The sequence below is a fragment of the Felis catus genome, chromosome B4 (assembly GCF_018350175.1).
Source record: "Felis catus isolate Fca126 chromosome B4, F.catus_Fca126_mat1.0, whole genome shotgun sequence".
NCBI classification, from domain to species: Eukaryota; Metazoa; Chordata; class Mammalia; order Carnivora; family Felidae; genus Felis; species Felis catus.
In genome coordinates, this window is record NC_058374.1 from 89,613,011 (window position 1) to 89,629,850 (window position 16,840).

Below are 16,840 nucleotides of genomic sequence, written 5' to 3' on the forward strand. Positions count from 1 at the left end.
CTAAAATGTCTAGCTCTCCTGAAGAAGGTAATAACTCATTTGGGAAATTCTAAGGATTTAAGACAAAAGATACAAAGAGGTGGATAAGATTGTCCTTTACAGAATTTGGGACAGTCTTAATTCTGACCAGTGCCTGGGTAGCAGTCCTGGAATACAACTTTCCAAGTCTCTTAAAAGCATTACTCATAGTGGCACCTGGGTGGCTCAGTCAGTTAAGCGTCCAGCTTTAGCTCAGGTCATGATCTCGCGGTCTGTGAGTTCAAGCCCTGCGTAGGGCTCTGTGCTGACAGCTCAGAGCCTGGAGCCTGCTTCAGATTCTGTGTCTCCCTCTGTTTGCCCTTCTCCCACTCACATTCTGTCTCTCTCTCTCAAAAATAAGTAAACATTAAAAAAAAAAAAAAAAGCATTATTCCTAAAATAAGTACTTCTCCAGTCAAACCCTCACTAGTTTTTATTTTACTATTTTATTATTTATTTTTAAGGTTTTTTTTTTTTTTTTTTTTAGTTATCTCTACACCCAACATGGTGCCCAGATTTACAACCCCAAGATCAAGAGTTGCATGCTTCACCAACTGATCCAGCTAGGTGCCCCCCCCCGACTTTTTTAAAGTTTGTTTGTTTGTTTGTTTGTTTGTTTTGAGAGAGAAACAGCAAGTGGGAGAGGGGTAGAGAGAAAGGGAGAGACAGAATCCCAAGCAGGCTCCCTACTGTCAGTGAAGAGCCTGATGCAGGGCTTGAACTCACAAACCGCGAGATCATGACCTGAGCCGAAACCAAGACTCAGAAGCTTAGCTGACTGAGCCACCAGGTGCCCCTAGGTACCCTTTAAAAAAACTTTTTTTTTAAGTAAGAAGAAGAAACATTTAGATTAAATGTTTTCATCACCCCCTCACATTACCTCTCCAAAGAGGTAATGAGATGAAGTTTTGTTTTTCAACCATGGGAAGTTGAGGAATTTCAGCTAACTAGCCTGCTGGTCTAAGTAAGAGAAGATAGATGGACAAAATGATTGCTTCCGTGAGAAGCTTGGCTGGGACCAAGTGAAGGTCTTCACAGCCTGGTGTCTATACAAGACGCCAATACTGGAAATAACATGAGTCTGGGTATATCTGAGCATGTGGACTGAGCTCCCGGATTTAATTACAAACCACCGAGTCCAAGGGAGTTCATCATTGTTTGTATCACACATCTATAACACATGTAGATCTGCTCCCCAGCAAGCCCCAACAACAAAAGCCTATCTGATAGTCATCCTCCTGCTCTTCTAAATTGAATTTTCCAGATTTAAGTAGCTGAATCTGAAGTAAGCTTCTGAAAGGAACCAGTTTATCTGGTATCTGTAGCAGAGGTTGGCAAAATTCCACATTCAGGACCAAGTAGCCTGGAGCCTGTTACTTTTTTTCTTTAACAGCTTTATTGAGATATAATTCATGTCCCATACAGTTCCCCCTTTTAAAGTGTACAATTCATTGTTGTTGTTTTTTTAATTTTTTTTTAAGTTTATTTATTTTTGAGAGAGAGAGAGAGCATGAACGGGGGAGGGTCAGAGAGAGGGAGACACAGAATCGGAAGCAGGCTCCAGGCTCTGAGCCATCAGCCCAGAGCCCGATGCTGGGCTCGAACTCACAGACCGCGAGATCGTGACCTGAGCTGAAGTCGGACGCTTAACTGACTGAGCCACCCAGGTGCCCCAATTCATTGGTTTTTAATATATTTCCCGAGTTGTGCTACCATCACCACAATTAATTTTATAACATTTTCATCACACCCCCACAATCCCATACCCATAAGCAGTGATTTCCTCTGTCTCCCCTAACTGTAATTAATCACTAATCTACTTTTTGTCTTCATATATTTGCCTATTCTGACATTCCATGCAAATGAAATCATACAGTATTTGGTCTTTTATGCCTGGTTTCTTCCACTTAGCATGTTTTCAGGATTCATCCATGTTGTAGCACATCAATACTTCATTTCTGTTTATTGCCAAATAATTTACTATATGGATGTTTCCACATTTTGGTTATGAATAATGCTGCCATGAACATTTGTATGCAATAGTTTGCACGGATATATATTTTCATTTCTCTTGGGCGTATATATACCTAGAAGTAGAATTGCCAGATCATATGGTGACTCTATCTTTAACCATTTGAGGAACTGCCAGACTGCTTTCCAAGGCGGCTGTGATATTTTACATTTTTACCAGTAGTGTGTGAGGGTTCCAATTTTGCCAAGAATTACTATTATGTATCTTTTTTATAATAGCTACCTAGGGGGTGAGAAGTGGCATCTCGTTGTGGTTTTGTTTTGCATTACTCTAATCTGCAGCCAATTTTTATATAGTCTAAAACTAAGAATGGTTTGTACATTTTTTAAATGTTGAGAAAAACACTTCATGATACATGAAAATGTTCTGAAATTTAAATTTCAGTCTCTATAAATAAAGTTTTATTGGAATATAGCCAAACCCATTCATTATATATTGTCTGTGGCTGCTTTTCTCACTACGCCAAAGTAATTACAACAGAGACCATATGGCCTGCAAAGCCTAAAATATTTACTGTCTGACCATTCACAGAGAAAGTTTCCCAACCCTGGTCTACAATATAGTTGGATTCGACTACAAAGGATCTGGGCTAGGAAGAAGGAAGTATGACTGCCTGGTAAGAATAGATTCCTTCTTTCTTTCCTTCCTTCCTTATTCCCTCCTTCCTCTTTCTTTCTTCCTTTCTTCTTCCTTTCGTAGGCTCCACGCCCAATGTGGGGCTCAAACTCATGACCCTGAGATTAGGAGTCATATGCTCTACCAACTGAGCTAGCCAGGAGCCCAGGATTTTTTTTTCCTTAATAAAAATAGAATGCAAGCTGGCAGAATAAGGAAACACATCAGGATATTATGGAACTTAGGTAGACCACCATATTTTTATCTGAATCATTATTATAACATTCTTCCAAATCTGGGCTCTCCTCATCGTACAGATTTCTCCCAGAGTTCTATTCCTAATCTGCCACTCTGATCATATATTGTTCATCAGAAACCTCTAGGGGTTTCCCACATCCACAGACTCTTAGGACCATTTAACCAGGGTCTGGCATGATCTGATAGCATCTTAATGTTCCAACCTTGTCTTCCAGCACTTTGAACCGGACCACTCAGCCTGAATTTCAGGATTCTGTGCTCATTCTTATTTTTCTTCTACGTAGAATGCTTTTTCTCTTCTCCAAATCCCAAACACACTTTATTATTGTTATTGTGAAATGTTTCAAGTATACAGAGAGGTAAAGAGAATGATATAGGAATATCTATGCACTCACCAACCACCAAGCTTTGTCAAGTCTTACCATTTTCCATGTTCTGTGGTGTTAAAAAAATATCGTAGAGTTAGTTATTTTTAAAGCCTCCTCAAATACAAAATCTTATAAGTAGGCCTCCTTGAGGCCTTCTTCCTGTGATCTCCTGTGATTTCCTGTAACACTTTCTATGTACCTCCATCATTGACCTGTTCTGCCCTTATAAAATATTTTGAATATTCCTCACTATTATCATTCTCATGGAGGGGTACAAAGATTATTTATTTTAGGTAGTCTAACGAAAAGACATTTAAAAAATTTTTAACTGTGGGTTTCTTTTTTAATGTTTATTTTTGAGAGAGAGAAAGAGACAGAGTGAGAGTGGGGAGGGGCAAAGAGAGAGGGAGACACAGAATCTGAAGCAGGCTCCAGTCTCTGAACTGTCAGCACAGAGCCCGATGCCAGACTTGAACCCACAGACTGACTCTGAGATCATGACCTGAGCCGAAGTCAAGTGCTTAACTAACTGAGCCACCCAGGCACCTCCAAAATTGTGTTTATTTAAAAATGTACACTAGATGGGCACCTGGGTGGCTCAGTCAGTTGAGTGTCTGACTCTTGATTTCAGCTCAGGTCATGATCTCACGGTCATGGGATCGAACCCTGTGTGGGGCTCTGTGTTGGGCACGGAGCCTGCTCGGGATTCTCTCCCTTCCTCTCCCTCTGCCCCTCCCCTGCTTGCACTCACTCTCTCTCTCTTAAAAAGTAAAAATGAAAAAAAATTATAAAAAATAATAAAACAAAAATGTACATTAGAAATGTATGTACATACTAGTGTTTAAAAATATATATGTAGATCACCAACTCTGTGATTTCCCAGATATCCTTTAGGACATGGTTAAAGTAGGTAGAGATAGTAGAAAATTATTGAGTAAATAAAAATATAGATGATATGGCAAAAATTTTGAAGATTGTATTCAAATAATTTAGCTTAGAAAATTTAGCTTGTTAGAACAGGGACTTAGTTTTATTTATTTTTGTATGCTCTAAGTACTAAGTACCCAACTAACCCAGAAAAGATGCTTATTGAATTGAATTTATTTCTCTCTGGGGCAAGATCCTTGAAAATCATAGGGAACCTCCTAAATCTTCTGACAGACCACTTAAGACATTTCCCCCACATTGAATGCCCCTGGCACATATGCCAGAGACAGATGGTGCTTTTTTCCCTCTCTCCCCATCCTGTCCATTATGACAAGTTGCCCCAGTTGGGGCTTGATTAAGTATGAAATAATGCCGGTGATAGTCATGTTCTGAAGGCATGAGGACTCCAGCTTGCCAGGATGCTCTCATCAGCGTTGCTTCAACAGAACGATCTCAGCAAATTTCAGTTTGTGGACCATTTTGGTTCTTGGATCTGGTCCACCACACACACACACACACACACACACACACACACACACACACTCAGCATACTTTATGTTTTAGAGAAGTGTTTCTTGGTCTCCTTAAAATTCACTATTTTGTGGCATTTCTTTCTTCCTTTCTTCCTCCCTCCCTCCCTTCCTCTGTCACTTCCTCCCTCTCTTCCTTCCTCCCTTCCTTCCTTTGTAGGCTTCACGCCCAGCACAGAACCCAGCATGGGATTTGAACTCACGGCCCTGAGATTGAGACCTGAGCTGAAGTCAAGAGTCAGACACTCAACCAACTGAGCCACCCAGGCACTCCTGGCATTTTTTCATTATTGTTAATACTGAACCATCTGAAGTCACGTTGGCAACTGAATTTGGTCTTGAGACTTGGCAGTGAGGAATCATTTTGTATAGCAAACCCAATGCACAATGTTAGCCAAATTATGTCATACGGTTACAAAACTCCTGTCCTATCTTCCAGCTTTTCTGAGTAAATGTGACTCTTTCAGAAGTTTCACTCCTCCTACCCTAAAATGACCTTATATGCTCTCAGATATCAGAGGATCCTAAGTGTGATGAAATCCTTTATTTCCTTTCTTATAGCCTGCTTAAATTTTAAGGTGGTGTTTTGGGAGAGTGGGAAGCAGGGGGAACTCCTGAGCCCTCTGAGTCACAAAAGGAGATCAGAACATGTCTAAAGTTTGATTTAACCCTCAAAGTTTCACTCATATTGGGCTAAATAAGCCTCTGGGAGAAGCCTATGAAACTTCTGTATATGGCTTTAACAAGTGTTTTCTTTCCTAATTCCTACTGCTAAGGCACAGGTCTTTGCTGATCTTAAAACTCCATGACAGGACTAGCTTATAAGCAGGTTTTTTATGTTACACTTTATCATCCAAATGAAGACACTTTTATAAATGAAACAGGGGTACTGGGAAGAAAAAGGCATAAACCACCGAGCCTCTTATCTATAACAGATCCTTTCAAACTGGGGACTGGTTTTTGGTTTTTTTTTTCTTCCCAGGGGAGGGGACTAGTTTTCAACTTGAAAGTCTATGGGGTTTCTCAGAGAGTTTGAAGTTTTGTTTTCATTTCAGTGACATGGCTGTGTTTGCATTGTTTATGCTAATCCATTGTTTGTCCCGAGTGGGAAAATTTTAATTGTCCCTGGTCAAAAAGAGAACGGAATCAGACTTCACTTCCAGATAGGGAAATGTTCAAGCCAAGCCAAGTCAGGGGACAGCATGGCCTGTAAAAAAAAGACATGTAGTAGTTCTGAAAGAGAAGAGTAAAGTGTGATAGCAGGATACTGAACTCAAGAGCCTGTGTTGTATATTGTACCGTATTCATTTTGCAAGAGGGGATGGAGTTTCAGCAAAATGCCATACATTACATTAAAAATATTAATTTGTATTTAATTTTATAAATGTTTCAATCCTAAATTTGTGTTGGTTAAGTGTCCAACCTCTGCTCAGGTCATGATCTCGCCGTTTGTGAGTTCGAGCCCCATGTCGGGCTTTTTGCTGACAGCTAAGAGCCTGGAGCCTGCTTCAGCTTCTGTGTCTCCCTCTGTCTCTGCCCCTCCCCTGCTTGTGCTCTGTTTTTCTCTCTCTCAAAAATAAACATTAATAAATAAATAAATAAATAAATAAATAAATAAATAAATAAATTTGTGTTGACTTAATAAGAGCATAAGGAGCTTTCTTACACCTGTATTTATGTAGTACATGTTAAAGAAGCATAACAACAAAAAATAATTTAATTTTGAAGGTCCACAGGAATTTTAAAAGTTTAAGAGTCCATTCTCCTGCTTAGAGCAGTTTTAGTATTAGATCTTTTTCTTCCTAACCCAACTATGCCCTCTGGTGGTTAGTTGCTGATAGAAGCAAAATACTCCCTTTATAAAATGTGTCCTTTTCAGATTCATTTGTAGATCAGCTGTGCAGCCGACAAAATAATTTCCCTGTAGAAACGGTGTTGTAAACAATGGCAGTTACTGCCGGATAGCCCACAAAAACCCACAGTGGTTCTAGGTCACTTGATCCTCAACCTCCTTTGACCTCCTCCACTGCCTTCCTCACTGGCCAAACAAACAGATCACCATATCCCCAGTCACTGTCAACACCACTACTACTCTGTCCCCATACCTTTCCGGAGTAGAAAGAGGGAGGAAGTGAGTTAGTGCTTCTGTCAACTCCAAAATCTTATAGAAATAACTTGTGCCCTGAAACCCCTCCCCCTCCTGGGGCCTTCAGAGGAATGGGCCACCTAGAAGGAAACTTAGAGGTCCTCTTTGCTTCTTTCCAAATCTTGGGGTAAATAATCTTGCTTCCTTTTCTTTTGTCCTGCCCAGAGCTCCTCTTAGTTTTTCAGGGTTAGAGTCATCTTCCAAGTAGAAGGCAACAAGGAAGGAAAAGCAGACTAGAAAAAAGTGGAAAGAAAAGAAAATGCTTTCCCCAAACCCAGAAGTCAGAAGTCTCTGATATCTAACCAGTAAACCTTCAAACACCTGGTCTCCTCCATGCTTGACAACTTGCCCTTACTAGTCCCTTCTGGAAGAGGAAGGGTTGAGGGAACACTCAGTCTCATGGTACCTGGTGTGTATCATACCAGGAGCATTTAAGCAGTCAGCTATTATTTGTACTTTGTGATTCCGAGGGCCTCTCCCTGGTGAGGGATAGGGACGATGTGGACCCTGCTGTGTCTAGGCAGATGCAAATCCCATTTTCAAGCGACTAGAAGAGGAGCGCCTGGGTGGCCCAGGAGATTAAGTATCCAACCTCAGCTCAGTTCATGATCTCACAGTTTGTGGGTTTGAGCCCCAAGTCGTGCTCTGTGCTGGCAGCTCGGAGCCTTGAGCCTGCTTCAGATTCTGTGTCTTCTCTCTCTCTCTCTCTCTGCCCCTCCCCTGCTCATGCTCGCTTTCTCTCTCTCTCTCTCAAAAATAAATAAACATTAAAAAAAATTTTTTTAAAGATAAAGGAACTAGAAGAACTCTTCAGAAGATTATTGAATCCATTTATAGTGACAAAAGGGAAAATTTATATGATTTTAACAAAGTAGGAAAAAATAGCAAAAACATACAGACAAGTGAAACACTTCAGCTAGTTAGAGTACCTGACTGTGGTACATTACTTAATTTGGAATTGCCCTAACATTGACATAATGTGTAAGTTTATTTAAAATAAATGAAAATGTTGATTGTTTTATCTATTGCCATTTAGTAAACCACTCAGTGGGGAGTAGGAGAGACTTAGAAGCTGGCCAGCAGGGAAACTGCTGATGGCTGTGAAAGGTTTTTTATTCATACCAGCAGCATCCACTGTGATATGAATTTTTTTCTCTCTATCATTCTTCTAGGTAAGGAAAGGAAAAGAAAGCGGGAAACACTGGAAAAATAAACGAGTTCTTTCCTGTGAAGGTGAGCTTGATTATTTTTCTGTTGAATTTTGGTAAAATAGCAAGGATTAGATTAATTAATGATTGATAACAAATGAAGATTAGTGAGAACGGGTAGGATACTTAATGCTACCTAAATATTTGTATTTAAGTTTTTATCTGCATCATGTATCCTATTTGAAAATAAAGTTTCTGTAAAGTACAAAAACAAAAATAAAATACTTTGGGTGTGAAAAAATAAATTAAAAAAAAAAACCCAAAGAATCTAAAACTCAGAAGCTTAAAACAACCCTTTATTTAAAAACAAAACAAAGTTGATGGGGCGCCTGGGTGGCGCAGTCGGTTAAGCGTCCGACTTCAGCCAGGTCACGATCTCGCGGTCCGTGAGTTCGAGCCCCGCGTCGGGCTCTGGGCTGATGGCTCGGAGCCTGGAGCCTGCTTCCGATTCTGTGTCTCCCTCTCTCTCTGCCCCTCCCCCGTTCATGCTCTGTCTCTCTCTGTCCCAAAAAATAAATAAAAACATTGAAAAAAAAATTAAAAAAAAAATAAAAACAAAACAAAGTTGAGCTCATAGAAACAGAGTGGAAAGTGCTTGCCAGGGGCTAGGGAACAGGGGAGAACAGGGAGAGGGAGAGAACTATCTCTCCAAATTTTCAAGGGTACAAACTTTTATTTTATTTATTTTTTGATTTTTTTTTAATGTATGTTTTTGAGAGAGAGAGAGAGAGAGAGATAGTGTGAGTGGGGGAGGAGCAGAGAGAGAGGGAGACACAGAATCTAAAGCAGGCTCCAGGCTCTGAGCTGTCAGCACAGAGCCCAACTCAGGACTCAAACCCATGAACCCTGAGATCATGACCTGAGCTGAAGTCAGATGCTTCACTGACTGAGCCACTCAGGTGCCCCAAGGGTACAAATTTTTAGTTGTAAGATGAAGAAAGTGTGAGAATCTAATGTATAACATGGTGACTATAGTTGATAATACTGTATTGTATAAATGAAACTTGCTAGGAAAGTAGAACTTAAATATTCTCATTTAAAAAGGTGAATATGGGAGCGCCTGGGTGGCGCAGTCGGTTAAGCGTCCGACTTCAGCCAGGTCACGATCTCGCGGTCCGTGAGTTCTAGCCCCGCATCGGGCTCTGGGCTGATGGCTCAGAGCCTGGAGCCTGTTTCCGATTCTGTGTCTCCCTCTCTCTCTGCCCCTCCCCCGTTCATGCTCTGTCTCTCTCTGTCCCAAAAATAAAATAAACGTTGAAAAATAAATAAATAAATAAAAATAAAAAGGTGAATATGGCGGGGGGGGGTGGCGCGGCGCCTGGGTGGCTCAGTCGGTTAAGCATCCGACTTCGGCTCGGGTCATGATCTTGCTGTTTGTAGGTTTGAGCCCCATGTTGGGCTCTGTGCTGACAGCTCGGAGCCTGGAGCCTGCTTCAGATTCTGTCTCCCTCTCACTCTGCCCCTCCCCTGCTTGTGCTCTGTCTCTCTTTGTCTCTCAAAAATGAATAAATATAAAAAAAAAAAAAAAGTGAATATGGGGGCGCCTGGGTGGTTCAGTTGGTTAAGCGTCCAACTTCGGCTCGGGTCATGATCTCACAGTTCGTGGATTTGAGCCTTGCATCAGGCTCTGTGCTGACAGCCTGGAGCCTTCTGATTCTGTGTCTCCCTCTCTCTGTCCCTCCCCCGCTTGCATGCTGTCTCTCTCTCTCTCTCAAAAATAAATAAACATAAAAAATTTTAAAAAACAAAAGGTGAATATGTGAGAAGATGGGTGGGTGGGGAGAAATCCTTTCACAGTGTATAGGCACGTGAAATCATCACATGGTACGCTTGTAAATATCTTACAGTTTTCTCAGTTATATTTTTACTATAAAACTGGGAAAAAATCCAGTCTTTTATTGTATCTCACAATTCTGTAGATTGGCCGGGTGGTTCTCGTACAGGCCTCCCTCGGGGTCTCTCAGGATTTTGATGGGAGGTGAGCACTGGGGCTGGTGCTGTTGCCTCTCTTGGCCTCCTTCACCCATTCCCTGAGTCCTTTCCTTCACACACTGTGCCAGGCACCATTCCAGTTGCTGGGTTATCATTTTGAATAGGACAAATGAAGGCCAGACCCTCAAACAGCTTACATTCTTAAATTCTGACATTGCAAAAATACCCAGGAAACAAACCCATTATGATGTGATGTAGGTGGGTAGGAGGCTACTTTGGAGTGATCAGAGAAGCCCTATTTGAAGTAACACTTGAAGATCTGGGGGACAAGGATTTGCTAGTGCAAGTTTCCAGGGCTTGAAGGGACTTGGGGATTTAAAGCAATGCACAAAGTCCAGTGTGTTTGGGGAAAAGTAAGTGAGGAGACCAATTGGGTTAGGTCACAGAATTAGTCAGAGGCCAGGTCATGAAGGGCCCTGAAAGCCATTAAGGACTTTGGATTTCATCCTGGGTAATAGGAAGTTTTTAAATCATAAATGTATTAATTCTCTTGTTGAAAAGATCACTCTTGCCTTAGAGAAAGGGGTCAAGGGTGAAAACAAGGAGACTAAATAAATAGGCTGTTGCAGTAGGTGCTGGAGGCTTGGACAGGGTGAAAGCTGTAATTCTGGGAAGTCAGTAGATTCCAAATATATTTTGAAGGCATCTCTAGTAAGCACTGCTGATAGGTTGCATTGGGTGAGTGAAAAGAAAGGAGAAAACACAGAGGTTGTCAGGTTTCTCTTTTGAGCAGTGGGATGAATGAAATACCATTCACTGAGAAGACTGTAGAAGAACATTTTTTATTTGGGGTGACGCAAGAAGCAAATATAAAATTTTATTTGAACATGTTGAAGTATGTTATGCTTCCTCAATAATTTGTAATTGAACTAGATGGTTTGAGGTTTACCCAAACTGCAAAAATAAGCCAGGTTATAACAAAGTGTCCTGCTATCTGGGAAATTAGAATAAATGGTAAATATTTAAAGTATAAGTTCATCAAGCAAGTTAGTATTTCTGTTACGATAATAGCTACAATTTGTTAAAGGGTTTTTGTTTGAACCATATGAAATTATGGATATCGACAATTTTGAACTTGAAATGGCAATATCATCTGGTTCATCCCAGTACATAGTAGCCACAGAATTATTTCTTTATATATGAATGAATAAATATTCACAAAAACCCTTAAGGTAGGCTTTTTTTTATCTTACAGTTGATAAAATGGAAGTTCTGAAAGAGGTTAACTAACCTGCCACAGGGATGGTGACAAGAAAGTAGGCAAGGAGGAATGAAAACAAAGTCTTTCTGACCTAGCATCTGAACTTTAAGCCACAAAGTCATACTACCAAGATCTCTAGCCAAGGAGTCCTGCTGCTTCCAAACGAGAAAAGCTTCAGACCTCATACACAGATATGCAGATACAAGAGTGCTTGGTCTGATTGGATGGAGAATTGCTGACTGTCTCTCTTCTGGAGAGACCCAAGTCCAAGTGGACCTTACAAGCCAGCATTGCATTTTACAAGTAGATACACTGAACAAAAAGAAATCAGATAGTCAATACTATTAAAAGTTTCTCAAAAATTCCCATCAATTTCTTCAAAAATTTCCATATTCCCTTCTATAATCATCACTGAACTTCTCTATGCTACAAAAATATTAACTATAAAACAAGTGAGTCTAACCTCAGAGAAAGAATATATAATGTCACAGGTTGGAGCTTATCACTAGTCAACAAGCTTTGACCACTTTTATCAAATGCCTCAGAGCACATTTATTACTGTACCCTCAAGCATTCTTATACACTTAGAAGTGATACTGCCCATGAGTGAGATTCAATATGGAAACATGTAAAATGTGTTATCAATTATAGGGTCTTCAAGCTTCTCCCTCTTTACATAGTTTCTAGGTTATCTAGATTTCATTAAAGTGAACACTACATGTGGATCAATTAGGAACTCTATAAATACAGTATATCAGTTTGATCCGTTAGTGCTTAGTTGTGTAAGACAAAGGCTGACAAAAGTTTCCATAACTAAAAAGCTTTCTGTCTACCCTTGGGAAGAGTATTTCCCACATAGCTCTTATATTAGCAGCGTCAATTAGAGCCAACTATTCCTGGTGGTAAGCAATAGAAATAGTCACTTGTCAATTAAATCACACTCCTACTAATGGAAAATTGAATTTTTTATTTAATAAGCACGTGAATCTGGGGCCCCTGGGTGGCTCAGTCAGTGAAGCGTCTGACTCTCGATCTTGGCTCAGGTCATGATCTCTCAGTTTGTGAGTTGGAGTCCTGCATTGGGCTCTGCACAAGCAAAGCCTGCTTGGGAATCTCTCTTCCTCTCTCCCTGTCCCTCCTCCATCTGCATTTCCGCACTCTCTCCCTCTCTCTCTCAAAATAAATAAATAAACATTTAAAAAATAACTAAATTAATCTGTTCTTCAATACTATATTGATCAGGGGGTCTCTGAGTAGAGGAGCTAGTATAGTAGCTACTCCCCACATTGGTGCAAAAAAAATAATAAAGTCAGTACTTATTTTTTTTTTAACGTTTATTTATTTTTGAGACAGAGAAAGACAGAGCATGAATGGGGGAGGGTCAGAGAGAGAGGGAGACACAGAATCTGAAACAGGCCCCAGGCTCTGAGCTGTCAGCACAGAGCCCGACACGGGGCTCGAACTCACAGACTGTGAGATCATGACCCGAGCTGAAGTCGGACGCTCAACCGACTGAGCCACCCAGGCGCCCCAGTACTTATTTTTTTAAGGGCCAGTACTTATTAGTCTATAAGTTCTCAGCCAGCTTCAATGTTATTTTAGTAATAATAATGGTAATAATAATAATAAATACTATGTACCGAATCCTTACTACATGCCACATACCATGATATGTGCATTACAAACATCTTTGCATTAAAATCTCCTAACAATCCAGTGGGATAGGTTGTATTATCTTTGTTTTAACTGAAGCTTAGAGATGTTAAGTAACTTCCCAATGTCCAAAACTGCTGCAGAGCTAAGATTTAAACTCAACCATTTTGGCCTCAAAACCCATGCTCTTCCCCCTATTATATGTGTGTGTGTGCATGTGTAACGGTAGAGCTGATTACTGTGAGTTTACTCTTAGTGCAGGTGATAAATGGCAATGCCTGTGTTATAAAAGTGGTCAAAGAGTCTAGAATTTTGAGCCCAGCCTGAAAACTAGCTTTATGTGCTTGCTTTTTTGGTGATCCTTTGTATTTGTAAAAAGTTATATATGTGATTTTCATATTCAAAATGTTTCTACAACTAGACTTCCTAAAAGTAATCATTTTGTAGTTGAAGTCAATATTTAATTGGTCAAATGTGTCTGATTACTTACAGAGATGGATTATTTAGTGATTTTCTTGGCTTTGGCATTAATGCAAAAAACACAGTAGGAAAGAATTGTGGAAAGATAACCGTTTAAAGTATGTATTAATTTTGGGGTTGCTCTCCCACACTGTGCACACGCATAGACAAATGTCATAAGAAAATCAGGATGACATTATTCAGCCATTAGCTTTCAAAAATGCCACTGACATAGTGCTACACGGAGAGATTCAGATGCATTCTGACAGAGCTTTGGCTCCCAGAGATTAAGTATACTCTTAGAGAAAAGAGAACAGTGAGTGGGAGAAAGGAGCCCTTCAAGCACCTAAGACATGCAGGAGAGAATCCCAGGCCCTCTCAGGAGCCAGCACTGCTGTTAGCCCAGAGCTGGGGCACTGTGTAGAAGCTGAGGCAGAGCTGATCATCCTCTTGTTGTCATAATGTGGGTTCCACCCTTCACCAGGGGTCAGTCAACCCACTGTCCATCATTAGTCCAGTTTGAAGTATTGCTTGCATTTATCCCAAGAATCTTTTCAGCTTCTTCTGACTGACTGTCTTTTGGGAACAATCCCTCATCTAAAAGCTCAGGACATTCATAAACACCATTCTGCCCCGCCCCCGCCCCATCTCCACCTCCAGATTAGAAACTAGAAGTCTTGTAGTCTTTGACGGATGATAGTGGAGGAGCCTTGGATGCTTTGTGGGGTGATGCTGGTGACAGCTGAAAGAGAAACGTTCGGTCCAAAGAAAGCAGGATTATTTGGAATCAACATGAAATCACCCATTGAGCTGGAGAGCAGAGAAACGCACTACCCCATCACAGAGTGTTAAGAAGCATGTTGTCACAGGCAGAGAATGTTTAGAGCTGGATAAGAGCTTGGAGAACATCTTGTCTCACCCTTCCACATAGCAGAGGAAGCCCAGAAAGGAGACCTGCCTTGTTTAAGGTCAAATACCTGGTTAATGGCTCAGCCACAACCAGTAATAAGATGTCTTCAGCGAGTTTAATTCTCTCTCTAATGCACAGCACAGAAAAATCTGGCTTGCGGGCTCTTTTTTGGGGTTTTTCTCAGATCCTCTTTCAAGGCATGATAAGTCAAAATAGAGAACCCACTTCCTAAGTTCTTAGAATTCCAAGTTCAACAGCTCACAGTGACACCAAAGTTGAGTTTTTGTTGGATTAGTTTATTGCCATAAGATAAAGTGAAGACATTTTTTTAAATGGTTGGGAGAGCCATAACTGCTTAAAGACAATTTCTCTTTCACAGAGACTCTATGAGTCTCACACTAGCCCATGAGTGCCTGAAACTGAGCACCCGAATGCATTTAATTGTGAAGAAAGCCCAAGCTTCCTTCCCCATGATAAGTGAAGAACTGACCTTTCTTCTAGCTGTGCCTGTGTTCTTCTGCTCTTTCTCTGGTGAATACTCACTTCACTGGGATTTTTACAGGTAGACAGGCAGGGGTGTCTACCTATTGCTCAGCCTTTCTCTCATGACCACCTTGCAATTTCTAGTCCCCACACGGTTTATCTTTGGGTATTTCAGTGGGTTCACACCACTCTCCATTGTCACACCAACAAACTCATCAGGTTGCACTTTCTACATTTACTCTCCACAGGCCTCTGTTTTCTTTATAGTTTTTTATTTTTAGAAACTTCTTTTGAGAGGAACACTCATTTTTTAGCATCACTTTACGTATGTCATCGTATTTAAAGTTGATTTTTTTGTGGCAGATAAACGACTATTTAAAGACTTCTCTTACGGGTATTGATGGAACCTTTAAATAAAATCTGTTTGTAAGACACAGGGATAGCCAGATATTAAATAAGTCAAAATTTTAAGTCTTCTTGTAAATATTAGGTGGACTCCTGATTAACATTTGAGATTCTTATTAACGTTCCACACATTGTTTCTGTTCAACCAATTTCAGAACTTCATGAAAAAGTTGAGTGGTAGGTTGGGTAATAGGATACCACAATGGGAGCCTTTTTTCCAAGGCTGGCATGTGAATAAAGTACCTGCAAGTCATGAAAAGAAACAAAATAGCTTTAAAAGCAAGAATTTTCACATTGCTCGCAGCAGTATGCACATACTCACTGGGCGTAGGGCTGTTGGGGATGGGGGTCTAAACCTAAGACTCAGCCAGTATCCTCAGCAGTCTGATCTCCCCTGTTTGTGACCTAGAACATCTCTGCTATGTGTGCCTTTCAGCTGACTGAGACACTTCACTTCATTCAGCAAAGGAAGTGAATTTCATTTACAATGTGTCCATTCTGAAGGCATTACTAGGGAAGCCAGGACTGTCCTCACCACAGTGTGTGCTGAGCATCTTGCTTCTGGTTTCCTCAGACAACACACAGGAAGTTGAAACAAAAGGGTCAAGTTGTGGTGACCTGGAAGCCCCAGTCAGGAGGGAAGAGTAGGATTCATCCCCATGGCCTCTGTGAAAGTTTGGGAAAAGCCAAGGGAAGAAAGAGAAGGAGAAAACCATTAGCTCTCCCCTGATGGCTTAAAAGATAGGTTCTCAACCCTGGGTGCACATTAGAATCATCTGGGGGAGTCTTTGTTGTTGTTGTTGTTGTTGTTGTTGTTGTTGTTGTTGTTGTTGTTTTTCGATGTCAAAACCCAGGATCCAGTGCAGACAAAATGAACAGAAGGTCTGCATGTGACACCTGAGTGTCAGTACTTTTTCAGTTGCTCTGGTGATTCTAATGCATGCAAATTGAAAATCACTACTTTACAACAAGGATCACAAACCTAAATGCCCACAGGTAACCGATTAGGAAGAGGGTCAGCTAAGAGTAGAGAGGAGGCAAATAGCACACTAACAAAGTACGCCAGAGGGCAGCTGCTGCTGAGCTTCCGCCAACTCTTGTCATGCAGGAATGTGACGCCATTTTGGCAGATTTTTGAATGTGCGTAACTAATCATTTAAAATTGGGTTGTGTGATACATGCTACAACATGCATGCACCTCGAAAACATTATGCTAAGTGAAAGAAGCCAGACACAAAAGGCCATATATTGTATGATTCTGTTGATATGGAATGTCCAGGATAGACAAATACACAAAGAGAGAAAGCAGGTTAGTGGTCACCAGGGGTGGGGGGAGGGGAGCATGGGTTGTGACTGCTTAAAGGGTACCAAGTTTCTTTGGAGGTGATGAAAATATTCTGCAAGTAGATAGTGGGAATGGTTGCACAACATTGTGAAATGTATTGAAAGCCACTGAATTGCACACTTCAAAATGGTGAATTTCATGCTATACCTTAAAAAATAACTGAGGGGGCACCTGGGTGGCTCAGCAGGTTAAGCTTCTGACTTCGCTCAGCTCATGATCTCATGGTTTGTGAGTTGGAGCCGGGCACCAGGCCCTGCGCTGACAGCCCAGAGCATGGAGCCTGCTTCAGA

The 16,840-nt window shown here is 40.9% G+C and overlaps 1 protein-coding gene and 1 long non-coding RNA gene across 8 annotated transcripts in view; one reads left to right on the plus strand and one right to left on the minus strand.

The window, feature by feature from the left end:
* The window catches only part of LOC111561382, a 114,709-nt gene that overhangs the window by 17,845 nt on the left and 80,024 nt on the right, over positions 1 to 16,840 (plus strand). For both annotated transcript variants that reach the window (XR_002743921.2, XR_006600828.1), the window contains exons 2-3: positions 2,582 to 2,666; positions 8,067 to 8,127. This is a non-coding gene — a long non-coding RNA (uncharacterized LOC111561382). The remainder of the gene's footprint in view (positions 1 to 2,581; positions 2,667 to 8,066; positions 8,128 to 16,840) is intronic.
* CB4H12orf56 (chromosome B4 C12orf56 homolog) overlaps positions 1 to 16,840 on the minus strand; it is a 114,597-nt gene that overhangs the window by 14,378 nt on the left and 83,379 nt on the right. For 2 of the 6 annotated variants that reach the window (XM_023257191.2, XM_023257189.2), the window contains one exon: positions 15,477 to 15,871. The exons of 1 other annotated variant lie outside the window; for it this stretch is intronic. In XM_023257191.2, the coding sequence (XP_023112959.2) occupies positions 15,688 to 15,871 (184 nt within the window). In that variant the 3' untranslated portion in view covers positions 15,477 to 15,687. Of the gene's footprint in view, positions 1 to 13,503; positions 14,150 to 14,592; positions 15,449 to 15,476; positions 15,872 to 16,840 lie in introns of those variants that run through there. 3 more of the 6 variants (XM_023257187.2, XM_023257188.2, XM_023257186.2) reach the window with 3 other exon arrangements.